Source organism: Carassius carassius, chromosome 49, assembly GCF_963082965.1.
Source record: "Carassius carassius chromosome 49, fCarCar2.1, whole genome shotgun sequence".
Taxonomy (NCBI): Eukaryota; Metazoa; Chordata; class Actinopteri; order Cypriniformes; family Cyprinidae; genus Carassius; species Carassius carassius.
In genome coordinates this window covers 13571831-13599650 of record NC_081803.1, presented here as the reverse complement: position 1 = coordinate 13599650, position 27820 = coordinate 13571831, and the positions used below count along the sequence as shown (strand labels likewise).

The following is a 27820-nucleotide window of genomic DNA, read 5'->3' as shown; positions in this document are numbered from 1 at the left end:
ATTTCCTTCTGTAGTTATTAATATTTTTGGATATATCTGGATATGTAGACCTGGTATGCTGGGTGCTAACATGGGAAATTACCCATGGCTGGCTGATTCATGGCCAACTACCAATCTCGTGCACAACGGGAAAGACTCAGTGAACTGCTGTACATCTAAACATGAGACCCCAGAGAGATACTATAATGGTAAGACTTGCTTTTATAGAACAGCACCACTGGCTGTACTGTTCAATTAATTTAACACTGTTTCCACAGCACACAGTGTCATTAATTAAACCCCAATTAATTTACCATCACTTCCTCAGAGGCGGGAATCTCTAATTACCTCAACCAAAATGAGAAGTACAGCACAGACTCCAACGAAGGCCCCATCTACAGCACCATTGACCCCACTAGTGAGGACCTGCACAGTTTCTCTGCTCAGTACTCTCAACATACCACTCCCTACGCCAGCACTCCCATAATGCCTTTCACCAACCTGGCGCCCTGCAGCCCTGAACAAGATGGCAGCCACTGGATGACTCAGCCTGGAACCTCCAATGCTCAGTATGCCCAGCCAGACCGCTCCAAGACTGATAACGGTATCATTTCAGTCTTATCTGTTTCCTTCAGTCTTAATATGAATGCTGTGTTTGGCTGAATAACAGTGTTACTTTAGAAATATTTATATACTATTACAGTACTGTCTAATATTTTGAAATAGCTTTTGGTTTTCACATTTTCAGTTTTCATTTTAGTCGTTTTATGTGCTTTTGTCATAGTTATTGTTTTATATATTTTTATTCCGCTTTAATTTACAATTTTAAAAAGTTTTTTTAAGTTGAGTAAAAAAAAATGCTTTCTACAGTAAAACAACCAAAGCAGAAGTTGATGGGGAAGCCAGTGAAAATGCCATCTCTCAACTGGTTGGATGCTTTGCCGCCACCACCTCTCTCTGGAGAACTGGACGAGTGTGAAGAGGAAGATGAAGATGAACTAATCCAGGACATGAGGTAAAGTTCACTAGAAGGCTAGAGATTCATTTCAGTGCTGTGCCAGCTTTTGTAGCATTTTTTAAACTAAAATCTACAATTTTAATACTAATGGCGATGTGACGTTATTTAAACAATCTTGAGACAAACTTTCAGTCTTTATTCAATTATATTTGTATATTTTTATGAACTAGAAGGAAATAGCTGCCCAGAGAGTGTTCCAGTCAGGACTTTGGCAGACAAAACAAATGTCAAATCTCACCTCAAGTTCTCATACACCATGTCAGGAGTTCATTTTAGTTTTTAACTTCATTATTTACCATGTCTACATGATGACATATTTTACCAATTTGCAGCATGCTGGCTAGCTGGGAACATGGCCTCTCTTACCCTTCTGGACAAAGTTTTGTTGATTGTTCTAGGAAGAGTCTCAGTATTCACAAGGCCAGAGCAGTTTGATAGCTGTTGACAAGGCCGTGTATGGAGGCTAACAAAGTTAGCGATATGCTACACTTGAATCTGGCCTGTTTCCTCATGACGGCGTGACTTAATTTTTTTTTCCTGGTCTGTATCACATTAGTTCCTTGTTAGTGAAGCGCGCGGTCAGCAGTAGCCGCAGAATGCCCCAGCTGCGGGCGCTGACAGGTAGAGATGCTCTTATTACTTTCTGCTGCCACTTCAGCCCAATAGCTGCCTGTGAGGGGCACTAACGGGGGCTGAGTCCCATTAGCCGCAACGGTTAACCAGTCCTGCTCACAGTGAAGGTCTGTGAATCCGATAACCTTGACACAGCCCCCAGCAGTAACCGCATTAGCCAGTAAAAGGTACAGCCCTTATCAAGTTCCTTCCTCCGAGCATTAGACGTCATTCAAGGCACAAGCAAGCAATGCAACACTGACAGCCAGACTGAATTTTCATCACTAGTCCTCAAAAGTGTGATGAACTAGTGGCTCATTAGGTTAACCTTTGTGGCAGCCTGAAGGCAAGAACATCGTCTCTGTCACTGCATTATGACTATAATTTTAATAACTCACCCTTCAGCTCATCGAGGCTCAAGAATGCAACAGAATCACCAAGCAGCCGCATACGTACCAAACCAAGAGCGTGCTGTGTGTAGGTGTCATTCAGCTCAGCGGTTTCCCCTCAAAGTGCCCAAGGCATAACATTGAGTCAGTGTCACTCAAAATGCCACTGCATTTAACTTCTTTTCCATCACTTTTGTATGGATTGGACCCGCGAGAGCTAAGAGATCACGCATATGGTTATCTGGAGGCCAGGCTGTCTCATTTGACACAACAGCAGCAGGAATCGATATGCCACTGGTTGCATTGACCTGGTGATTACTGCAGCAGGCGATCATAATGAGTGTGCTGTGATTGATTTAGCAGAGGTTCTGGAGTTACTTAACCTTATGCTAAAAATGAGGCGATTTAGTTATTGAGCAGAAACAACTCACTCTTAAGTGAGAAGGGCAAGCGAGTGATAAGAAAAGTTGATGTTATTTATAATAATAGAGAAATGCCGGGTAGAGTATGTGCTCTGGCAGATTTTATGTTTTCAGTATGTTTAAGCATAAGTCATCTTTTAGGGCTGCACTTTATTTATGGACCTGTAAATAATATTGAATCTTTTTTTCTCACTCAGGTCCGATGAGGAAGAGTGGTGTCCTCCTCTCCCGGATAGGACTTACCTCATGGACGGTGTGATGGAGGATGGTCCCGCTCCTCCACCTAGAGGAGAGGCTTCTTCCCCAACCACATCCTACAGCCACCAGTCCACTGCCACCTTAACCCCATCTCCCAGAGACGATGGCCACTGCCTCGATATACCCCGCCTACATCAGCTCGAACAGCCACAGATAGCACGGTGAGACGCATAAACCTTCAAATACTATTTCACATGATTTTGTGTATTTGTATTTTTTGTCAGGTCAGCATTTCACAGTTTATTTCATTTTTATTTTCAGCAAAAATAGCTTTTTTGACAGTTTGAGTTATGTTGTTCTAAACTTTATGGTGCATTTCAAAACAAATTTGAGATGCAGCATAAATGACATTTGCTGAATTCTCGAGGTGATGTTCACTATATAATACTTAATATGAGCGATCCTTCATCTTTCAGGAAACTACTCTCCTGCATTTCAGTTCTCTGCATTAATAGAATAGATGCTTTGTTTTCATTCTCTTAGGAGAATTTGTAGTGTTATTATTTGTTCCAGCAGGAGAAAACATGTTTTATGAATAATTTATTCCGTATTTGTAGATTATCACAGCACAGAGGAAATACTGAGACTCTCATTAAGCTTCCTGCTAGACTGCCGTTGCGCCAAGTTTAGAAAGATCATTTACTTTTACAAATTGCTGATCTTGGCCTACTGTGTTTTTCATTTAATTTGAGGTCATATAATGGTGTTTATGTGCCTTGTTGGCCGCAGCTCTGGGTTAAAACAATGAGATCCTTTGAATGGGTGCATTTCAGTTAGATGTAATGTCATTTTCTGATCGTATTTCATGCTGTCAGACGTTGTTCTAACTGACTGAACATATTTGTTATGGACAGCCGGTTGCCGTGTGGAGCAGTGCCTGTTCCGCGAGCACCAAGCCCTACTCTAACCCAGTCCAACCCAAACCTGTCAGCCAATCAGGAGTGCCCTGACAACACTGTGCCACACCGTTCAGCACATAAACAGGACCTGAGCCAAGGAGCTGCCCAAAGTGTAGAGAACATCAGCAACACCACGCCAGGTGTGTTTCTGTTCTCTATATAAATGTGCCACAGACGTTTTGCTACTCTAGAAGAAGTAAAATGCCATTTTCATGCTCCCAGCAATCTAAAATCCACATTTTCTACCTAAAGCAACTTCTAGAATAGCTACAATTGTTTTAGACGCTTCATTGTCGTATTTCATCCGCCCTTGTAGGTCGAGCGAGGCTCTCTGCAGACCACACTCCTCCTGGGCAGAAGTCCAAGGTGAAGAAGAAAACCTCCAAGAGCGCTCAATACCGAAGAGATATACTGCAAGGCGGTGAGTTACTGACTGAAGTTAGTTAATCATTTATCCTGCTCCCGCATACTTAACATGCTGGTCACATGTCTGCAGATCTGCCCCCTCCACCAGAGCCGCCTCCTGACGATGAGGTCGACTGTGCTCGAGCAGGGGGATTCGAATGTGGGCAGACGTCCCTCGAGAGAGTGGGCAGCTCCCATTCCTCCATGGAGAGAAGAGAACAGAGCACACCCAATCGGAAAAACTCTTCTCATAGACGAATAGGTGGTTAGAGAGCACCTGACAGTCCTTTTTTATAGGCTGTTTTAATTGTTTTTTTGTCTCTTAAAAGCACAGTTATTTCTTTACATTGTATATCCTATAAAAAATAATGAGTATTTATTAAAAAAAAAAATATATATATATATATATATATATATATATATATATATATATATATATATTAAAAATTTAATTTACTGGCTGTCTTTTTTATATATAATTTTTTTTGTGTATTATTTTTTTCCAGTTCGGGTGTGTTTATGTGTGTGTCTTTTCTTCTTCTTGCTTTCTATTTTAAAGTTAATGAAAGTTATATTGTATCAATACACTTTTGAACCCTAACATTATGGCTTTGTTTATGTGGCTCACAGCAGAGGATGATTTAGTTCCTTACAACAAGCCCAACATCCTGTCCCGGGGTCAGATGTCCAGCAATTGCTCCACAACAGGAAGTTCATCATCACGGGGGTCAACAGGATCACGAGGGCACGGAACGGGCAGGAAGAGAAATGATGTAAGACCAAGTAACTTTTCGTACTTTTCGTTTTCGTACACTGTACAAAACCCTTTTCCTAATCACTAAATCATAAAAACATCTAGAGCTGAAACAACGAATCGATTTAATCGATTAAAATCGATTATTAAAATAGTTGTCAACTAATTTAGTCATCGATTCGTTGCTAAATAACTTTTATTTGCCGTAAGCGGCTCATTTCGTGCATATTTCAAATCTGCGGTGACCAAAGTGTGGCAGTAATGAGCCACCGGAGGTTTTACTCAGCCAGTACAGCAGGAGAAGTAGCGAATAGCCAATAGCTGGCCTCGTTTTATGTCACGTGCTTCCCGAACAGCGTCTCTGCAGCATTCAGCGTGATGTGGGAGTACTTTACTTTGAGCCTTCAAAAAAGAAGAGTAACCTGTAAACTCTGCACTACTGAACTGTTTAAGGGGACGTTAACATATCGCGTCTTTTGTGCGCTCAAGTTCGTTATTTCCAACACCGCACCGCATCGAGTTAAAACATTTCAACTTTTCAGAATGCCGCAAGCGCTCCGCGTGTCATGTGACAAGAACTAACCAATCAGCTTCATCCTTTCCCGTAACAACGTTAAAAGCTCAGTCAAGATGAAAGGAACAGTTGATCATAGTTGTATATGGATTTCCATTTTGAAATAAATTTAGTAGCAGAGCTACTGCAAGCGATTTATTTGAGCTGCAAATCCATTTATCCTTTGCTGAAATTTCCGCGTCTTCAAGGAGAGAGCACGTCATGGTTGCTTAGCAAAGGCAGACGCCTCAGGGGCGCTTCTGCCCGAGCGCTTTGGAAAGAAGGAGAAAGCGGTGCGCCTAGCACTTTCCACGCGTTTTTAGGCGCGATTTGTGAACGGCCCCTAAGACTTTCATTTGTGCAGATTCTCCAGTACAATGTTGTTTGCAAATGTTTAGTCGTAAAAGCTGATAACATTGCTTTTTAACAGTTAACCAGTTTACCAGTTCATAATTCAGTCGTGCAGCCTAATTATGACTGAATGAGAGGTAAATGTTTAAAGATATTTAAGTATTCACTGCTCTTTTTCACACAGCAGGTTTTTTGTGTGTGTCCAATTTTTTTTTCTGGACAACCTTCTGATGGATTTTACTTTAAATTGTGAGTTCCATTCAGGTTTCATGCCATTGGCACTTTATTCGAAGGATTGTTTACAATTTCACAGCAAAAGCTATAAAGATGTTTCCCAGTAAATAATAAAATACAATGCACTGCAATTGTATTCTGTTTTATCCTTATTCTTCGTGAAAATATGTTCTGAAAGATTCCTTAAGCTTTTTTTGGGATGTTAAACTACTTTAGGAGCTCTAAGGACTGCCATGGTGAAAACATTATTTGAAATCTACTTGTGAAATTTGCTAGAGTATGGGTCAGTGTTCTGATTGCAGAAGAGTTCAACAAAGGATTACTAACACAATAAAACAACTCCAGGTATATTTTTGATGAGGATATGACAGTGCAAAATGGTTAAAAGCTCTTAAAAATCTATGCTGAAGGATAAAGACCATTTATTAATAATTTACTTGGGGAAAAAATGGAAAACACTAAAATATCAGTACATAAACCGATTAATCGTAAAAATAATCGACAGATTAATCGATTATCAAAATAATCGTTAGTTGCAGCCCTAAAAACATCTAATAAGTCATATTTTCTATTTAATATGCATGTCTATTATTTACTGTACCTAATTGCTCATTTATGAAAATGGCACACTACATTAAGACTTGTTTTCTAAATAGATTTTAATTGATCTATTATAAGTTTTGATCAATAAGGATTGACGGGAACTGGGTAACGCACATCTAAGGTCACTCCGTATGGGCTGAAGAGTCTCTTCAGATGTGTGACCCCCCTCTCAGGTTACTCCCTCTGGAACATAAAAGGCAGACCACATAAAAGAGGGCTATATGTTCCCCAGGGAGAGAGTTTCGGGTTACCCCGTCCTGTCACGGTGGTTAGCGTTATCTTTCCAGTCGGACAGAGAGTGTGAATAGGTGCTTGATGGCGAGAGGGGAGAAGAGGTCTGCCTCTGAGATCGCCTTTATTCTGTGTCCTCAGATCTTGTCACGTCACATGATGGACACTCCCTGCAGCATTAAGTCGTCCATAGACATCCCAAACCAAAAAGCCTTTCTTTTGTCCTGAGAGAGACCACAATTATCTGCTGAATAGAACAGCTAAGCTGGTTAACCATTTGAAATGACCAGTTAAAACCACTGGTTACCAGTGAAAGGTATATTTTAGCCACTTTCATAAAGGTTTTAGTGTCTTAAGCCCAGAGTATACTTTGTTTTTGTATGTGTACAGCTGAACACTTAGCATTTCAAACTTATACTCCATTGGAGGTGTCCGCTGGCTGTCGACACATGCGCTTTAGAGAGCTTCATCTTTATCCAACATCTGCTCTATTGTTCTCCAAAAGTTATGACCAGTAACAATATGTTTGTAGTCTTTAAACTAAAGTTGCTGCTTTCTTATAACCCTCTGTTGCGGTCTCCTCTATTTTGTTGTTGTTCCGTCTCTTCAGTTTTGATTTCTACTGTGAAACAACGGCTTTTACAATGGTCAGGCTGCTATAATGACCAGCACTGCCCATATAAAACCAACTTAGAAGCTGTTCCAAACTGGTCTAAGCTGTTTTTTAAGACTTTCAAATGATAGTATTTGCATCAAACATATCCTTTGACTATGACCTTTTCTATAAATTTTTTGTTTTCTTCTCTTCCAGGAGATGAGATAAGGGAAGGCTGTGAGACGCAGGAAGTTTGACTTGGACATCCCTTTTTTTTCCGTTTTCGTTCGGAAGCTGAAGAGAAGAACTGAAGAGAAGTTGTGTACACTCGCGTGTGTACAGATTTCAGAGCATGATTCTGGGACTTTTGATTATGTTATTAATTATTATTATTGTTATTTATGACCTTCATGGGGGCATTTTTCATCATGCTGTTACTGTAAATAATCATCCGCTGAAGCTTTTTACATGGGGTCCATATGCCAGGAAAGAAGAGTATATTGTATTTATACAGTACATGAAAGAAGAAATGAAATCATATGTTAAAAGCTCTGATATTATAGATAAGTTCATGTCTGAATGTGCCAACCTCTTGTAGAACTGCAGCATTTCAAAGCATAATAATATTGCACTCGCGTTGTGTTGGAGAACAACAACAAAAAAATAAAAAATAGAAAGCACAATATGTGTTGTTTGACCAGCCAGCTAGACAGCCAGCCTCAAGACCTAACTGAGCCGAGGATGCTTCTGTCTGTCCGTCTCGTCTCCGTCTGTGGATCCCCGTCGTTGCAGTCACAAGAGAATGTGTTCCACCCCCCCTTTCTTTTCAAAACCAAGAGAGTTTGTCATTTGACGACTGTTGTGAACGATTGTACTTGTCTTTTTTAAGGAGTGTTTTGGAGATTGTGAGGAAATGTATTTCATTCTAAAAACCAAAATTACGTTTCTTTGACTAACTTTTTGGTAGTCCTTGTTGTTTTGTATAAATAAAATACATTTGCTGAGTTTCAGTTTTAGTTTATTTTCACTGTGTGGGAAGATTTGCATAACACCGCCTAAATGTTCACGCAAAGAAAGAAGGTGTAACTTTTATTCTTGCTGTAGTATTGTTGCTCCATGGTGAAAGCGAAGCTACTTTGTTTGGTCTTTCAAAGGAGGACACAACTAGAAATCAGTGGTTAAGTTGTATTTACAACTGTTCCAGAACAGTTCAACCAACATATTCAGTTGTGTGCAGCACATTTTACAGAGGACAAGGACTGTTTTCTGGGAGAGTAGGCTACAATGCTGATGTTCTGACAAATAATGCTGACTCACAGCCAGTAAGTACGTTTTCATATTTAAAGGATTTGCCAATGATGATTCAAACGTGACTTTAGCGCTTGTTTGTCGTTTCTTCAAACACAAATGCAGACATGGTTTTAAGTTTTTCGTGGCACGATCCAACACAACGTGTAAAAATTATAATCAGTAATTATGTACCCACTGCATGCTGCAAATACCTTGTTTGTAAAGGGTTTTATCGGTTTTGTCTCATCGCACCGGAACACGACATCACAGTATGTTTAGGGGCGTAACATTTCCATTACATGCTTCAGGTATTCAGCCAATCAGAACGCGCTAGATAGCTGGCCAATCAGCCTACACCTTGCTTTTCAGAACAATGAGCTTGGTAAAAAATCGATACGTTTCAGAAAGGTGGGGCATAGAGGAGCAACGATAATTTACATTATGTGGAAATTTTTTTTTTTTTTTTTTTACCTTAAACACATTTCATTACACCAGATACACAAAATAATGTTTTTAGCGACATCATATGATCCCTTTAATGTGAGAATCATACTTCATTGGCTGCATTGTATGTATTTGATTCACTACAAAGAACCGACTCACAAAAGTCTGTATTTGAACTACATTGATGTACCCTTTGTATGGTGATTAAACAGTTTAAAAAGTAATGCATTTAAAGGGATAGTTCACCTAAACATTTTGAGTGACTCACCCTCAAGGCATCATATGAACATATGACTTCTTTCAGATGAATCTAATGGTGCTGTGTGAGACACTTTTTTTATGATGGATGGATGCACTTTATTGGGCTTCTTTTAGACTATTGAAAAAGAACACTCTTGCACTGCCATTATAAATCTTGGCAGAGCCAGGACATCAAAAAAAAACCTGGTGTGTCCTGCTTCCTGTAGAGTTTAGCTCCAACCTAAACAAACCTGAACCAGCTAATCAAGGTCTGCATAATTACTAGAACAAGTTGGAACAAAACGCCCCTTTTTAACAAGGCTGTTGATCCAAGAACTTTTTCCACTCTTGTCAACATAACCATGGAGGTACTCATTTGTGCTGTTAAACAATATGATTTAAGCTTTGAGCAGCTAGTCGAAGGTTCTTCTCATGATTATCATTTTCAATATGAATCAATCCTAGAGGTGGGTCACATGGAAGGAGCAATTTCTTGAGAGAGGTAGGGGGTACAGAGATCATCTGAGCTTTCACCTTTGAAGGTCTCCTTAGAATTCAGACCAAGTAGTCAAGACACGCACTTTTCCTTAAGTGGAGACCCATTACCCATAAATCACTAGCTCATTCATTAGCTTTGTGTCAGTGGAGACACGCCCAGGAGGGCCAGAGGGGAGCAAATCGCAGTCAAAATACCATTGTCCCATTTCCATGTTAATTACAGAACCCTGAGATGGATGCCTTCAGCCTCATTGTTCATTTAATGTATGCAAAGTGCATGCAATTGACACATTAAAAACAAGAGGACAATGTTCAAACAAACTAGTAAAACAGCGACTTTGGCATTTGGCTTTGAAATCAATGTCAAGATGTTTTATGACAAACTCTGGGTTAAAACGGCTGAATGCTCTTTAGAGATGAGAAAAGAATGATATTAGTGTTTACAGCCTCACAGCTGTCGAGCTGTTAGTTAGGTACGAGGACTCATTTATGTGGTAAGTGAGCAATGTTTGCACCTCTGAGATAAACCGAACCATCGGCCCGTGAGAGGTTCTTGAATACGCAGTCAACTGTTTGGTGTAATCTCTGCAATTCTAGACCAATTGCACGTAAATGCTTTTTCTTTTCTCTCCACAGCTCCAGTCGAACTAGCTTGGATTTGTGTACCCTGCCTGTGGAGCGTAGGCTTTAGGGAACATAAGGACCCTTGAGTTTAATCTTTCTCGGGGCAGATCTGGGTCAGTGAAGGCCAACAGAAGGCTGGATCCCATGGGGCTGTGCAAAACACTCTGCAATTTCTCATCTCCACACACACCCGCATCTGAACCTCTAACTGGGCACAGGACCTCGGGTAAGCCCACTTGACTGGATGGCGCGCCAAACAGGGGCTTTAATTTTCATTTAGTGTGTTGATGGATGCAGACGAGAGAGATGATGACTCAGGTGTTGGACATTTATGTCAATTTAGCCAATCATTTAGAGCCACAATGCATTACCTTGGAAATCGGTCCCATGTGCTAATTATTCCTGGAAACATTAGGGGCTGACAGAACTTTGAAATGTTCTGACAGAAATTTGGAGACAATGACGTTTGGTTTTAAATTGTTAATGTTAATTGCAAAGTCATTGCTGTTGCTATCACTTAGGGTTAGACATTTGAACAAACCTCTAACATCAAGTTTTAAACTTTGGTGCAGAACTCGTCCAGTAACATTTTGTGGTACTGACTGATAATCCTTATAATGCAGATTTTTGTGATTACTTTTTGGGGTGATCAGACGTGATTTAAGAAAAAAGCCTTATTCCACCTTACAAAATGACAATAGCAGTAGTAATAATAATAGAACATTTTTACTTATATCTTACAGTGGCCTTTGTTTCTCATAACGGCATTTTTTAAATATCTAGCACTTGTGACTTTATATCACACAACTGAAACTTTCAGTTGACTATCACAATTGTGTCCACAACTGTCCTAAAACCAACTATTTCTCAGCTTCAATTTAATTTCTTGTATTTTTAACTTTAAATTTCACAGTTGCAACTTTTTATCTCATAATTGCAAATGCATTATACACAATTCTGACTTTATTTGCAGTTTTAGATCTCACAGTTGCAACTTTATATCTCATTGTTGAGACTGTTTCTCAAGTTTGTTGATATTTATTGTATTTGCAGCTTTATATCTCGCAACTGCAATTTTATTTCTCATATTTGGCAGTTTATATCTAACAATTGTGACTTAATTTCCTGTAACTTTATATCAAAATGTGACAGATTCTTGTATTTGCAGTATTATTTCGCAAAATTGCGAATTCGTATCTCACAGATGTGACTATTTTCACTTGGTGGATTAAGGTAAAGCACAAATTTAATTAAATATTTGATCTCAATCACTTATCAGCAAGGATTTTATTAAGAAAAACTTCTAAAAACCTAATCATTTATAAGAAAGAATTGTTTCATGCAAAATAATTCTTCCAGACAAATGTGGGGTGTTCTGCTGTGACAAATGAATGAAATAAACCAAGCAAAAGAGAAGCAAAACTTGGTACCGTTTTAGTGTGCTCTTGCATGGCAAACTGGGTCAAAGGATTACCAGCAGGCTATAAAAAGATGCCTTTTTGGCCATAGACTAATTCAAGCCTGTAGATCTGAACAGTGTGTTTGTGTGCACACGCATAAAAGTGTGTAATGGGGGAGGTGTGTTTTTATGCCAAGCATATGGCTGTAGGGAGAGAGAGAAGGGGACAAGCGATAATCCCTCTGCAGTCATGCCATGGTCACTTGTGTTTTCTGTGAGTGTGTGTGTGTGTCCAGCGGGTGTCTAGGGTTGTCTGATTTGGTTCTGCTGGCTTGCGGTGAGGATTAGTGATCTGGAGGGCCGTACATGTTCTCTTGACAGACCTCTTGTGCTCCCTTAACTACTAAACAGTCGGACACACGAGCAACAAACACAAACATATGTCATAGTAATCTGAGAGGCAGATACTTGTGATAAAATATCCACTTATGATCTTTTTATTAACTTTAAAAAAGGAATTTAGTAAAAATAAAAGTGACTTTTTAGTAGTGCTGCAATTGTGAGAAATATTTATGATGTACGTAAAATAAATCTGACAGCTAATTCATAAAAAAAAGAAAACAATAAAATCAACAATAAAAATTACTTTTGTTTTAAAAACTGATCTAAAACTGCTAACATTTAGTTAAATTATATTCTTATTTATATGCAAAATCAACTATAATTTTTCAAAGTAAAATAAGAAATGAATTTAAATTATAAAATAATTAAAAAAAAGAATCCTAAAAAAAAGCATCTTGTATAATATTTCCTGTGTATTTTCGATAACTCTGTCGTATAAAAGCGTATATGATATTATAAAATTGTTTGTGGAGTATTATTAAATAAAATTGATTTATTTTCATTTTGTTGAATGCCAATATGAACATCCTGTACAATAGTCTTTATTATAGTGTGGTACAACTCAACTGTCCATATGAATCGTGGCATATAAACTGCACCTACTGTACATTGCAGCAGTGTGTTCTTATATTTGACCTTGCTACATACCCAAGCCCATCAAAACTACAAGAAATGGGGGTTGCCCTGAGGAATACAGGGAAATGTAGTCCATAAACGACCCCTAGGCAGGTGCAAGTCGATCATCGGTGCAAGGGAGTTTCCAGATGTCCTCTCCAGCGCTCAATGCCTGAGTGTCGGCTAGATGTGGTAGTTTTTCTGGCCTTGTTGGAGGCTTTTAACTGGGCCTCCAACTCCTCCACCCACGCTGTGCTCCAGTCCCACACGGGCAGCGGCTCCACCTCTCCAAAACAATCTCGAGGGGGGAACAGAACACTCAGGGGGGATGCAGGCGGGGAGGAATCTGCAGAAAATGCACGATCACATACACATCACAAAGGAAATCAAGGCAGATGAATGCATATGCATGCACATAGGTACAAAATACACAAAGAAAAGCATTCTGTTAACGCGTATAAAGACGTACAAGTCAATTTTACCATTATAACACTCAATGATAATGCACAATGGTGCTGAACTCATCAGTTAAAATGTACTAGTCATATAACCTGATGCATTCACAGAGATTGAAAGACAGACAGGGAGCGAGTGAAAGGGGGAAACAATCAGCAAATGGAAAGAGGAAAATCCCAGTAGGTTTCTCTTTTCAAAGCCATGATTGATTTGCTGAAACTTCAGAGAGGATGATGGGGGAGCTCAGACAATTTGCAGGCAGGCTTTCAAATCCCATTATTTCTCATTGTACCAAAGTAGCGCTGCTATTTTTCACTGTCTCATTGGGAAGAGTAATGCTGCAGTGCCTCATGAATCTGATTTGACAATGAAACTTCACCCCTCTAGTTATGCAACAAGCTACTTAAGTGCCATTTTAAATAGTCTGAATGTTAATACATTAGATAACAAAATAGATTAAATATTTTCTCAAAACTAACCTCACTTTTATGAGTAATTTTTTGCTATTCTTTAACATACAGGTCTCTGGGTGAAGGCAGGTGTAATTTATCACATTAACTACGAACATGTTCCATTAAGATTTGACAAGCTGAAAGTGTTTAAAATCTTTATTTTTCATTTAAAACCTAGCAACATCTTTTGCTTGTATTTTCTTTCTTTAGAATAAAAGCCACTTGAGTTGATGCTTTATTTAATGCAGTGATATTCAGACATTTTTAAGTGACCAAATATTTTGGTTGCACTGTATACACAAAATTATGAATCATTTTAAATGAGCTAAATTGAAAGCAAATATTTAAACAATACTTTTTGATGACTATGCAAAGTTTAAACTGCATCCACTTTAGACATTCTACTTACTGTAAGTAACTTTGCAACTACATGTCAACTAACTCTGAATCTGTGTGGACTTGCTGATAAAGCCATGAAACTCTATAGCATGAGCAGATTGTTCCACCTAGTGAACATATCTGACAACTACATCTGTACTTGCTGTTGACCAGCTTAGTACTTGAATCATGTGGAGACAATAAAATACAACAACCTAATTCTACAGAGGTTGAAATGAGTTTGTATCTTGCCTGATAAAGTACCACTCGTGGATTCGACTGTCATAGCCAGGATGCGGGCAAAATTTGCATCGTTTATGAATGAGTAGTCAGAACAGCTGATGATACTCGTTCGAGCGCTTGCCATGTTGCCCTCTGAAACCGAACCCCAGCCGTTCCACAACGAACCCTCCCATTCGCTACAGCAAGATGATTGCGTGCTCCTCAGGGTAGCTCTCCTGAGGCCGACTGGCTGAGACTTCCGCTCTTCATCCATCTCCCGTTCCGCAGGCCCACAGATGTAACCAAACGTGGGCGTGGGAGAGAACGTACGGGGTATTGAAGGAGAACATTGACGGGACGTACTGTTGGGAGACATCAAAATTAGCCCTTGGCTTGATAGTTTCTTCAAATAAATGCTCTTTCAGATATTCTTTTACCTTTGCCCCTGTGGTTTGAGGCTGGTCTCCATGTATTGAGTGTGGCCCTGAGAACTGAGCGTGGTGTCCTGGTAGTCATCATTGGAAAGACAGAAGGAGGCCGTGGAAAGGTGGCTGAAGGTTGGGCTTGGCTGGGATGGACTGTGGTGGCTTGGACAGCCTGTTGTGGCCGTAGCGGGACCCTGGAGCCCAGAGGCCGTACACACAGACTGCAGAGAGCCGATGTCAACTGTCAATTTGGTGGATCTGGTAGACCTGAGGGATCAGATATAGCTGGGCATATCATAATCATGTTTCCTTTCTAACCAGTGACTAAATACTAGCATATCACTCATACTAACATACTACACCTAGCATTTCTGGCATTGCTACATCTGCTGTTATAATAGTATAAAACTTAAGTTGTAGATTTTACCTACCTTTTACCTTAACCTTTTTGATTAGTTTCGTTTTGCATGATAACTGCTTAGCATATTAGCTTAGCATACCGTAGCAGCCTTCAACACAGGCAAAAGTTAAATTATTAGGTTTTATTGTATAATTGAACATATGTGTAATGTATTTGCTAAGCTAATAAACAATTCTCATATTTTTTAGTTATCTTACTTCTGCATGCTAACTGATCAGCATATTAGCGTAGCGTAATGTTACACATTTAACCTGTAAGTTTAAACCTTTACCCAACCTAAATGTTCAATTATAACCTTTTCTAGTATAACTAAACATATGTGTAGAGTTTTTGCTAAGCTAACAGGCTAATTGTTTATGTCTGCTGCATTTCTAATGAAAATAACTTTACTATGGAGCCCTGCAGGGGACATCCCGTGATTTATTCATTTGATCCCTTGTTAGCAAGTCATGCCCATGGTTTACTAATTCAACTTCATTATTTGTTCATTTGTGGCCTTCATTTAAAGGGATACTCCATCCCAAAAGGAAACCCATAAAAGCTTTGTTCGTCTTCGGAACAGAATTTAAAATATTTTGGCTAAAAACCGGGAAGCTTGAGACTGTCCCATAGACTACCAAGTAAATAACACTGTCCAGAAAAGCATCATCAGAATATTCCATCTGCCATCAGTAGTTCAACCATAGACGAGAATACTTTTTAGACGAGAATTTTTTGTATGCGAATAAAACAAAAATAACGGCTTTGTTCAACAATTCTGTTGTCAACAGTCTCCTTTGTCTCTCCACATCACTCAAACTGGCTACGCTCTTCTGTGTCAGCCACACCACACGCATTGTTTTCTTTCAAATCAAAGCATAAATACATGTAGAAACAGCACATCTTTGTGGCACGGCTGAGACAGAAGAGCATACGCAACATACGATGATATGGAGAGACACAGAGGAGACTGTTAACAGGAATTGTTGAATAAAGTCGTTATTTTAGTTTTATTTGCATACAAAAAAAAGTATTCTCATCACTTCATAATGTTACAGCTGAACCACTGATGGCAGATGGACTATTCAGATGATGCTTTTCATACTTTTCTGGACCTTGACAGTGTTATTTACTTGGCAGTCTATGGGACAGTCTCAAGCCTCCCAGTTTTCATCCAAAATATCTTAAATTGTGTTCTGAAGACGAACAAACCTTTTACGGGTTTGGAATGACATGGGGGTAAGTGTTTAATGACAAAATTTTCATTTTGGGGTGGAGTTTCCCTATAACTAAATAAAAACAATTAGTACAACATGGTCACCTAAAACAGGGGAATGAATGAATCAAACTTGGCCATTTAACTAAAAGTTAAAATGTGTCAACTAATGTATAAGTTGGGGAAGGAATTCTTAATTTGTGATAATGATTATCTATTTTTCTCTGTATTTTACCTATAGGTAAATAAAATAAATAAATAATGTTTTTAGATGTTTTTAATCTATTCATCATAGACAGAAATTTAGACCTGATTTGAGTAACCGATTGTTTGATTTTTATTCCTTGCAAAGAAGAGACCCCTAGTAATTTCATGTCTCAGTTTGAGTTAAAAAAAGATTAAAACAATTTGCAGAACCTGCAATGTGCAAACTCTTTTCTCATCAAATACATCCAAAAACAAAAAATCTGAACTATTCTACCTGCATTAACTTTAAAGCTTTATAATCTTACTTTGTCGATCTCATTTTGTGTCTAAGCAACATCTGAGACCAACTACCCTATACAGGAGCTGGTCATATAATTAAAATATCATCAAAAGTTTATTTCACAAATTCCATTCAAAAAGTGAAACTTGTATATTATATTCATTCATTACACACAGACTGATATTTTTCAAATGTTTATTTCTTTTAATTTTGATGATTATAACTGACAACTAAGGAAAATCCCAAATTCAGTATCAGAAAATTAGAATATTACTTAAGACCAATACAAAGAAAGGATTTTTAGAAATCTTGGCCAACCCAAAAGTATGAACATGAAAAGTATGAGCATCTACAGCACTCAATACTTAGTTGGGGCTCCTTTTGCCTGAAATACTGCAGCAATGCGGCGTGGCATGGAGTCGATCAGTCTTTGGCACTGCTCAGGTGTTATGAGAGCCCATGTTGCTCTGATAGTGGCCTTCAGCTCGTCTGCATTGCTGGGTCTGGCATATCGCATCTTCCTCTTCACAATACCCCATAGATTTTCTATGGGGTTAATGTCAGGCGAGTTTGCTGGCCAATTAAGAACAGGGGTACCATGGTCCTTAAACCAGGTACTGGTAGCTTAGGCATTGTGTGCAGGTGCCAAGTCCTGCTGGAAAATGAAATCTGCATCTCCATAAAGTTGGTCAACAGCAGGAAGCATGAAGTGCTCTAAAACTTCCTGATATATGGCTGCGTTGACCTTGGACCTCAGAAAACACAGTGGACCAACACCAGCAGATGACATGGCACCCCAAACCATCACTGACTGTGGAAACTTTACACTGGACCTCAAGCAACGTGGATTGTGTGCCTCTCCTCTCTTCCTCCAGACTCTGGGACCCTGATTTCCAAAGGAAATGTAAAATTTACTTTCATCAGAGAACATAACTTTGGTCCACTCAGCAGCAGTCCAGTCCTTTTTGTCTTTAGACACTTCTGACGCTGTCTGTTGTTCAAGAGTGGCTTGACACAAGGAATCCGACAGCTGAAACCAATGTCTTGCATACGTCTGTGTGTAGTGGTTCTTGAAGCACTGACTCCAGCTGCAGTCCACTCTTTGTGAATCTCCCCCACATTTTTGAATGGGTTTTGTTTCATAATCCTCTCCAAGGTGCGGTTATCGCTATTACTTGTACACTTCAGCCAGCCTCTTTTGCAATGACCTTTTGTGTCTTGCCCTCCTTGTGCAAAGTGTCAATGGTCGATTTCGTACAACTGTCAAGTCAGCAGTCTTCCCCATGATTTTGTAGCCTACAGAACTAGACTGAGAGACCATTTAAAGGCTTTGCAGGTGTTTTTAGTTAATTAACTGATTAGAGTGTGGCACCGGGTGTCTTCAATATTGAACCTTTTCACAATATTCAAATTTTCTGCGATAACTGAATTTGGGATTTTCCTTAGTTGTCAGTTATAATCATCAAATTAAAAGAAATAAACATTTGAAATATATCAGTCTGTGTGTAATGAATTAGTATAATATCTTTTTGAATGGAATTAGTGAAATAAATCAATTTTTTGATTATATTCTAATAATATGACCAGCACCTGTACATGAAACCTAACCTCATTATGTCTTTTGAGACATTTAAGGTTTTTGTTCATATATCTGTGTTGCTGACATCAGATTTCTATGATTTGCCATTTATTTGTCCCTCCCAGCAAGCCACTTTTTTTTGGTCCAACAGCATTTAAAACACACTTCCTTCCACTTACAGACCTTCTAATAAATGGTGTGGGCCATTTCCTCTTTAAACTCCCCACCCGTTAGAGTTGAGCTACAAACTAAATTGTTTTGAGTCTCAGAGCAGTGAGACAGTAGTAGACTTCTCTCTTCTCAGGGTATTATGACACGGTATAGTCACAGACACGTCATTACGGACCGGCAACCTCTCAAATGTCTGAGAAATGGACACTAATCTTGAGCTCTGTGGCAGTAGCGATTTTCCACTACTCGCATCCTGCTATGACAATGGTGAAACTGAAGTTTATGACCGTTGGGTAAGCCGAATTGAAAAGAAAGACAATCTAAAGTTCTAGTTTGTTTCTATGCACTGAGAAGGAACTGAACTCTGATAAACAGGAACCTAAAACTTCAAAGCGTTCTGCTGAATACTGTTGCCTATAGGGAAGAAAAATCACAAATGAGATCACTTTCTTATCTTTAATTGTTTCTCCTAGATAGCTATGAGATCAAATGGATAGCAAATAGATGAATTTATAGCTTCTTAGAAGTTTCTGCTCAGAGAAAGACCCTAGTGATCTCATGTTTCCTTTATAGATTCAGATGTCAAATACTGTGCTCTGATTTCCCTAGACACCTGCAAAAGTCTTACATCAAACTCTTTCCAGACCAAATTATCTGAATTTTATTTCCCACATTCTTTTTATAGCTCAAACTCTTTTAGTATGTCAATGATTGTCTCATTTGTGCTTATTTTTATTTCTTCTACTTTAAGGGAAACATGGCACAGAGGCGATACCTTTAAACCACATAACGGCACTACTTTACAGTAAAGTTTCATTACTTTATGTAACCTGAACAGTGATTTATATAATTTGAAATGTTAAAATGCAGTATTTTATAAAGTTATAAAGTAACATTTAAAGTTCACCAAAAAATTTAAATTCTGTCATCATTTATTTACTCGCCCTAATGTCATTCCAAATCTGTATGACTTCTTCAAAATGAAAAAAGAATGAATGTTGGAATACTGGAACCCATTGACCTTCATTGTCAAAAAATACCCCCCCACCCAACACACACACAATAAACCCAGAGACATTTTTCAAAACATCTTCTGTTATGTAGTAAGTAAGTTATTGAGGTTTGGACGACATGGACATAGGTAAAAAGATAACCAAATTTTCATTTTGGGTGAACTATCCATTTAACTTGGATTAATAAATGCTAAAAACTATTGTTCATTGTGACTTAAAGATATATAATGCATTACCTAAAGTTAACCAATTTAACCTTATTATAAAGTTTTACCAATATGTTCTACTGGGCTATAAATGAGCAATAAAATCATTGAAGATTTAAATTTTGCTTTGGGTATAATGTGATTCTCACTCGTCCTCTGAGCTGAGGCTGTGGTTGTCCTCCACAGGAAGAGATGTAGGGCTGGGTAACATGTCCACCAGTTGCAGAGAGGCAGAGTAGTGCAGGATACGTGAAGAACTCAGCGGCTTCACAGGTTCCGATACACCACCTAATGGAATGTAGACCAGCTTTGAACAGATTAAATAAATAGATTGTATAACAGGATTTTAGACATGCTAATGTTTAAACCTGCAGGGTGCTGATTGAATCTTTGCTGATGGTTACTCGATGCACTGCACACTGCCAGACTCACAGGCATTAGTGGGGCACTTTTTACAGCATGCAGCTCTAAAAGTAGACAAATTGTGTTAGTGCTGGACAAAATAAATGTGAATAACTCGCTGAATGAATGAATGTCTCACCACGCTTGTAATTTTTCTCCCATGATTCCTTCAGAACTCCCATGCTGGGCTGGGCAGGGCAGGGACGTTTCCATGGCAATGCCTGCACTTCCCTCACAACAGCAGTTTTGACGATGGGTTCAGTGATTCGAACAGTTTCGGAGTTATGCAGCGGAGATTTGCTGTGGGGCATTCTTGGACAGCGTCTTGGACTATTAAATGTCTTCAGTTCGTTGCCGGTTAGATCGACATAAAAGGTGCCATAGACGCCACAATTGTCTGGTACAATCGGGATGGCTGACCGTACATGGTTGGTGTCCTTTTTAGCCATAATGGGCAGAGCTGTCAGTAGGGGGGTAAAAAAAACAGACTGATTTACATAATGTGCCAAGATGTCAACGGTAATTAGAGTTGAAGAGGACTGCAGAGTCATGACGTCAGGGGTGACAGGCATTTTTTTTAAGGTTCTAAGAACATATCTGTCATCCAGAGAGATGACGAGAGGAAAAAAAAGAATAGTAGGTGAGGTTTGAAACTCGTGAGAAGGTTATGACTATGTATATTAACTAAAATCGTGACTTACTGGTCCTCCGCAAGCCAGAGTTCTCTTGACTCTGGGTCCAAAGGCCCTGCTTGGGCTCACTGCTGGAATCTGGCCTCCAGCCTCCAGAGATCCATGGAGAGTCTGGTGTTGCCATTCTAGAAAGGAAAATATTATTATGAGATAAACAGTAAAAATTATGACTTGTTGAAATTATGAGATACAAAGTAAATTGACAAATGAGATATTGTCATAATTATGATACAATAAATAATTATTATTTAAAATGTACTATAAGAAGACTATCTCATAATTGCAACTTAGTATGTCATAATTTAGATTTTTGTTATCTCATAAGTTAGTTTTAACAAAGCATGGCTTTTTTCTCATGTGAAATAAAGAGATGAGCTTCTATAGAAATTAGATTCCATAGTTACTAGCTGGTGCATATATTGAAATCAACATTTAGTGTACTTTTTGGAAATGTGTCTTGGAAAAATGTTTTTTTTTTTTGTAGTTTGGTATTCTTTAAAGTACAATTGTATATGAACATGGTTATCATGCAGTACTGTGGTATATTTCAAATTTCAATAGTATTATCACTGAACTACTGTATGCTTCCTTTATTGTCTTTTTAAATCAAACATCTACATTTTTACCTGTGTTTGATGATGTGATCTTCACTTTCAAGTCCGTATAAGCCTAGAAATGAAAGTGAAAATTATGATTATGTGTGTATAGAAAAGCGAAAATAAATCAAGACTTTTTTTATAGATTACTTGAGCGTTTGCCTCCCAGGTTGGTGGGTCTGACATGTCTCCTGTACAAAAACACGGCAGTGATCATAAAAACACACAGGAGGATGCCAACGCTGCCAATGATTACTGGCTTTTTAATCACAGCAAGGAAGTGAGACATACTGAGTATGCCTGTCTGATAAGGTGTCGCCTCCAGCCTAGACTCTGGGAAAGAAAGAGCAACAAATAACATATCGAGCAGAATACACTTTAAAATGATTGTTTCATACCTTAGTGTTTTCTTCACTTACCTATGAGCAGTTTGTATGGATCGCTCTGGACCCCCACTCCTGCCCCGTTAACGGCAGCCACCGTGGCCCAGAACAGCTTGCCGGGCTGCAATGTGCTGATCTCAATACTGTGTGTTCCACTGTCCACTGTCCAGTTAAAAGAATTCTGTTCCTCAGTCTCCACACACCACACCTGTCACAAAGTAAAACAGCATAGTAAAATCAAGCAGCTGCTACATATTACATATATTTGTATGTATATTTGAATTTTATGTGATTTTAGGTCGATATGTTATCACAATAATAGACTGAAGTGGGAACTCAAAATGTAATGGTGCAGCAGTCTCTGCTAATGCTTATATAGAGAGCAACAAATAAATTAGTGGAAAATATGCATCAGTTTTGTAATCAGAAACTGAAGTGTGGAATAGAGTTCTGCAACGGGTCAGGTACCCGCGGATACCCGCATAAAAGTGGCTGAAACAGGTGGATTTTGACATTCCTTAAATTCCAGGGGGGGGGGGGGTGGTATTGGTGAGGGCGGATAACTAACTCCTTGCGGGCAGGTAGTAGCGCAGATGAAAAATATGTGCAATATTTGTATGTCTACTGTAAATTACCATTACACAAATGCAATGACGATATGACATTAGACCCATCACATCACCGCCACTGCGGAGAGAGAGAGAGACTTTTCCACAGCTGGATTTGTAACTCAAGAATAGAGAACGCAACTTAAACCTATGACTGTGGACGATTTTATATTATCATGGGTGACGGTTCGGATCTGGTGCTGAACTTTGCGGGTACGAGCGGGCGTGGGTCTCCAAAAATGGACCTGTGCAGGACTCTACTGTGGCATACTAGAAACATAGTGTATTTTTTTTGTAGCAGTCAACCGATCTGAATCTATGTGATCAGACAGTCTAGAAGTGTCTTAAGGCCCGTTCACACCAAGCACGATAACTATAAAGATAACGATAAAGATATAGTTCTAAAAATCGTTCTCAATATTAAAGAATAGCAGAGTCCACACCACAACTATAACGATAAAGGCACAGAGAAACGATATCGTTGGAATCACTTTCAGAACGATTTTTTTTCCCTGATGAACGAAAAAACATTGCCAACCAATCAGAATCAATCCTGCTGTAATGAGCTCAAGAATTTAAAGCAGCAGACGCGTGTCTGCTTAGAATACACAGACAATATCGTTCGCTGGTGTGGATGCTAATATCGTTATCTTTATAGTTATCTTTATAGTTATCGTTCTTGGTGTGAACAGGCCTTTAGGCTGCAAATAGGAATTCTTTAACTGCTTCCAGGCTTTTGATTAAACATGAAATTTAATTAAATTAATATTTTGGAACTAGAGAAAAAACTATTTTCTCTTACAAATTCCTCCATATCTACTGGAGAGAAGGCCTCTCAGGGCAATATTAGCATTGTTTCACAATGAGTGTCTTTACACTATAATACCTGATATCCCTGAATGATTCCATTGTGAGCATCATGAGGTGGAGGCTCCCAGCTGAGGTGCACTGTGTCATTACTGTCAGTGGGCATTGTTATGGACACATCCTGAGGTGGTGCACTGGGGACTGTGAACCAGGCACATGGTTACAGTTTGGTTTTAGTCCATAGGTTTGGGGTTAATACAATTTATACAATTTAAATTTTAAGTCTCTTAGTTAACAATACCACCCTCAACTGATGTACTTAGGAGTACCATGCAAATACCATGGTACTGTATATGAATATGGTCATTTATATTCTCACCTATCTCTGGCACTCGTAAGTGTCTGGTGTTGCTTTCCCTGCCATACATGCTGCTGCCGTAGGGTCGGACTTTGAACTCGTACTTGTATCCTCGTTTCAGAGGTCCCACGTGTGTGTGAAGGCCAGGCTGAGGAACCCTTTGAGCTGTCCAGTCTGAGCTGGCCGGCAGGAGAGAGCGATACAGCACCTCAAAGCCTTCAAGATAATGAGGCTGTGACATAGACGACTGCAACTACAAACAGAAAGACAACAGAACACTTGTGATGCCATCTTAAAATGTTACTTAAGAAAATACAGTTATTTAAAATGTGGTGCCTGAACTGTATTACCCTCCACATAACTTGAGACATGTTGGAGGCGGTACTCATAACTGTGACGTTCTCCAGGCTCACGCGTAAGGCAGACAGTTCCTTGTGTAAGTCTCTCAGTCTGGTGCTTCCTGCATCTGTTACATATATTAGCCAGACATCACTTTTCTAAACAAGGTGAGTGGAATACAAATGGCAATGCTGGGAAGTTGTTTAAGTGCTGTTAATTGACTGATTAAATGCATTCTTACCCTCTACAAGAAGCTGTGCACTGGCCACAGACACCCCAAGCTTATTTTCCGCAGTGCAGGTGTAGCTGCCCGCGTCCTGCGCTGTCACATAGTGGATTTGCAGACTGTGGTCGGGGTTGATTAAATATCTGGCAATTGCGATATAAGATTACGAATGTAATTTATAAGGAATTTCACAATCCTTATGCATCTGGGATTTTTACTAAGGGGGCTGCAGACCCCTGGAGGTTCTTTTTAGGTACTGCAGTGGGACTATATTACTATATACTGATTCTATATTATTAAAACATGATGCACAATGAGCATCACTGTGATGGTTTTTATGAAGGGTCTGTGCATGCATCTGACCTGCCACTGGGTAAAGGTCCTTTTTCTCGGCTCCACTCTACAGAAGGAATTGGGTCTCCATCGGCCTCACAGAAAAACTGTGCAGACGCTCCAAGCTGCACTGAAACATCCTCTGGTTTACGCAATAACACTGGCTTGGCTGAGGAAGAAGGTCAGATGTGTGAGTCTTCATGCATGAGTTATTCCTATTCTTTTAGAGCAATGATAGTCTCACCTAATGCAGACAGCCGAGCCGCACGACTCTCTCTCACTCCAGCTGTGTTTGAGGCTATACAGCTGTAAACTCCAGAGTCATTCTTCTGGGCTGGAGCAATGATCAGTTTACCATTCAGCTCCTATACAAACAGATACAAAGAATCCAGGCACACAAAACACTGTTCAGTCTATCTGTTCAGGTCTAGCTCTCTATTCACTTTCTGTGTTATACTGCCCTCTACAGACATACACAGGGTAGAGTTCTCATGAAGAAGACCTTAACTGATAAATCAAACCCATTAAATAAGAAAACAGAGTCAAATTAGAGTATATTTTGCACTCACAGTGTAATGTTCATTGCTGCTGTTGATTAGGGTCCCGTCTTTCCTCCAGGTTACGTTGGGCTCAGGATATCCAACAGGTGGTCTGCAGTTCATCACAGCCACCTCGCCAATCGCTACTTCCACGTCACTGGGCTGCACACGGAACTCTTCTCGCTGAGCTGAAAATCACACACGTGGGTAGAATGAGTGAATAATAATTTTAAAAAACTAATATATATATATATATATATATATATATATATATATATATATATATATATATATATATATATATATATATATATATATATATATATATTCTCTCTCTGTACATATAGAGTGTTTCAAAACTTAACATACACTACTGTTCAAAGGTTTGTGGTCAGTAAGATTTTTAATTATTTTAGAAAGAACTTTTATTAAGCAAGGGTCTGGAAAATTTATCAAAAGTGACAGAGAAGACATTTATGTTACAAAATATTTCTATTTATAATTTCTGAACGATCATGTGACACTGAAGACAGGAGTAATGATGCTGAAAATTCAGCTCTGCCATCAAAGGAATAAAATGCAATTTAAAGTATATAAAAAGAAATAATTGAATTGTATTATTTATTGTATACAAATTGTATTGTAATATCAGTAATAATTTTGAATTGTATTTTTTATCAAATTTGTGAGCATAAGAGTCTTCAAAAACATTTTTTTTAAATCTTAGTTTAAGGTAGTTTAAATGCTAATGGTCAGTCGCTACATTTCAGAGAAGGAATGTCTAATCTTTTTCTCAAAGAGGCCCTTTTGCTTTAGTAATCAAAGTCTATTGTCAACTCTCTTGACATAGCTTGTTGGTGTCTCAAATTATCTAGCACTGAAATCGATATAAGCAAAATACTAATTCATTGTATGCAGCAATTGATTTAATGTCTCAATCTGATCCTGCTCCAATCCAGTGAAATGGAAACGAGCCAGCTGAGGAATCTATTTGGGCTACAAACACAGCATGCTGTCAGAGCTCAATTAATGCTCTGTTTGTTTCGGGCTGGAAGGCAAACTTTGACATCTGATCTCCAGTAATCTCATGAATCATCTTAATAAACTTCCTCATCCTCATCCAGTAGGTCTTGATGGATTACTCGTTGTTATCAAGGTCTGTCGATCTAAAACAGGTGAGTTTAGGTGACAACTGACCATCAAGACCCTATTGACTTTCACTGTATTGACAATGCTTTTCAAAATATGTTCTTTTATGATCCACAGAAGAATGACAGTCATCCAGGTTCTGAACAACATTTGAGTAAATAATGAGAATTTTCATTTTAAGGTGATCTCTTTAATATTAGAAAAGATCACACTTTCTCATGAATCAAACCTGCTATATGAAGAGAGGCATTTCTGCTAGTCGCGACCCCAGCACTGTTGCGAGCCATGCAGGTGTATACCGCTTCATGGGACTGACTCTTTCGGCCAGGGACGACGCTGAAGAAGAACAAACTTCCTTCTGATAAAATGACAGGCTGTGAATGCGCATCCATCTTGTCCGTATCAAGTGGTTGACCATTTCTAAGCCACTGGATGGTGGGCTTAGGGTTGCCCTCTGCCCTGCAGGACAGAGTGGCCGGACTGCCCACCCGGACCACCACATCAGATGGATGGTGAATGATATGAGGCAGACCACTATCTGAAACTGGCCTGGAACCTGGAGAACCGAATTGGGACAATCAAACAACAGTAACTTCCACTAAACAAATACAGTAAACAAATTACAATCCTGAGAGGTCATTGAATTATTTTGGCTAGATGACCCTGGGATGAGTAAAGGAAACACATTTCCTGTATGGAACGGAAGCAGTGGGGGGCTGTTTTTCCCACTATGAGAGGAACAAAAGCTCAGCACTCACAAACAAAGTCACAGACCAACAAACAGGACATCCGTCACCTGTGCACCAAGTGCAGGAATGGCCCTCTGCTATTATTGACCCACTTTCAGTGTACTACATTGTCTCTTTGTACTCTCAAACCAAAACATGGCAATCACATGAGCATGAGATGGTGTCGTTGAAACAAACAAACTAACTAAAAAAAATTGGTTTGGTCTTACAACAAGTCCTTGTTGTCTATTGGATTTAGGGGAACTTTAATTTGTAAAACTCAAATAATGTTGTTTAACAAACTGAAATAATTCACGTCTTTTCGTGATGCATGAAAAGAGGAGGTAATAGGGTGAAGTGCACAATAGAGAATGTCAGCACTACATTCTTGGCAGAAATGTGTTCTACTATTAAAAGTTTCTATTGTTTCTGATGGGGTAGTTTCCTGAAAGAGAGGAAATCAAGAGTAACAGTCCTGCGATGTCATTTTCACTGTATTTGGGGGAAACATGGGATGTTTGCAAAAAAAAAAAAAAATTAGAAGAAGAAAAAAGTAAAGCTGCACTTTCCACAGTATATTGTGAAATTCTACATGGGGTTTTGAGACACCTAATAGTTTTGTGCATAAAGATGGGTTCTGCATTAGATTATAAAAAGGCAAATATGTCAGTCTATGATGGCTTCTGGAAACATAATTTCACAAAATAAAACTTTCTAAAAGGCGGTGTTTTAACGTACCTTACACCTTTAACGTATGTAACAAATTTTTGAGTAATAGAATGAAATGTAGCTAAACGATGAAGGGGTTCAAAGATAAAGCAACGTACTGTTTGCATAAAT

The 27820-nt window shown here is 39.0% G+C and overlaps 2 protein-coding genes across 6 annotated transcripts in view; one reads left to right on the top strand and one right to left on the bottom strand.

The window, feature by feature from the left end:
* The window catches only part of LOC132132096 (roundabout homolog 3-like), a 137333-nt gene extending 129026 nt beyond the window's left edge, over positions 1-8307 (top strand). For 3 of the 5 annotated variants that reach the window (XM_059544346.1, XM_059544349.1, XM_059544351.1), the window contains exons 19-27: positions 49-188; positions 308-583; positions 850-994; positions 2618-2839; positions 3533-3717; positions 3894-3998; positions 4074-4247; positions 4613-4755; positions 7520-8307. In XM_059544346.1, coding sequence (XP_059400329.1) covers positions 49-188; positions 308-583; positions 850-994; positions 2618-2839; positions 3533-3717; positions 3894-3998; positions 4074-4247; positions 4613-4755; positions 7520-7531 — 1402 coding nt within the window. In that variant the 3' untranslated portion in view covers positions 7532-8307. The remainder of the gene's footprint in view (positions 1-48; positions 189-307; positions 584-849; positions 995-2617; positions 2840-3532; positions 3718-3893; positions 3999-4073; positions 4248-4612; positions 4756-7519) is intronic. The other 2 variants (XM_059544347.1, XM_059544350.1) reach the window with 1 other exon arrangement.
* Positions 8308-12878: 4571 nt separating this feature from the next.
* LOC132132080 (roundabout homolog 1-like) lies at positions 12879-26830 on the bottom strand (the record flags this gene model as incomplete). Its single annotated transcript, XM_059544315.1, has 18 exons — positions 12879-13161; positions 14354-14685; positions 14761-15015; positions 19970-20108; positions 20189-20287; positions 20362-20682; positions 20924-21039; positions 21541-21583; positions 21661-21843; positions 21930-22101; positions 23388-23509; positions 23688-23919; positions 24017-24132; positions 24247-24374; positions 24595-24733; positions 24809-24929; positions 25134-25291; positions 26482-26830. Coding segments are annotated over 18 exons (3246 nt in total), but the record flags the coding sequence as incomplete, so codon positions are not given.
* Between the last annotated feature and the right edge of the window lie 990 nt (positions 26831-27820).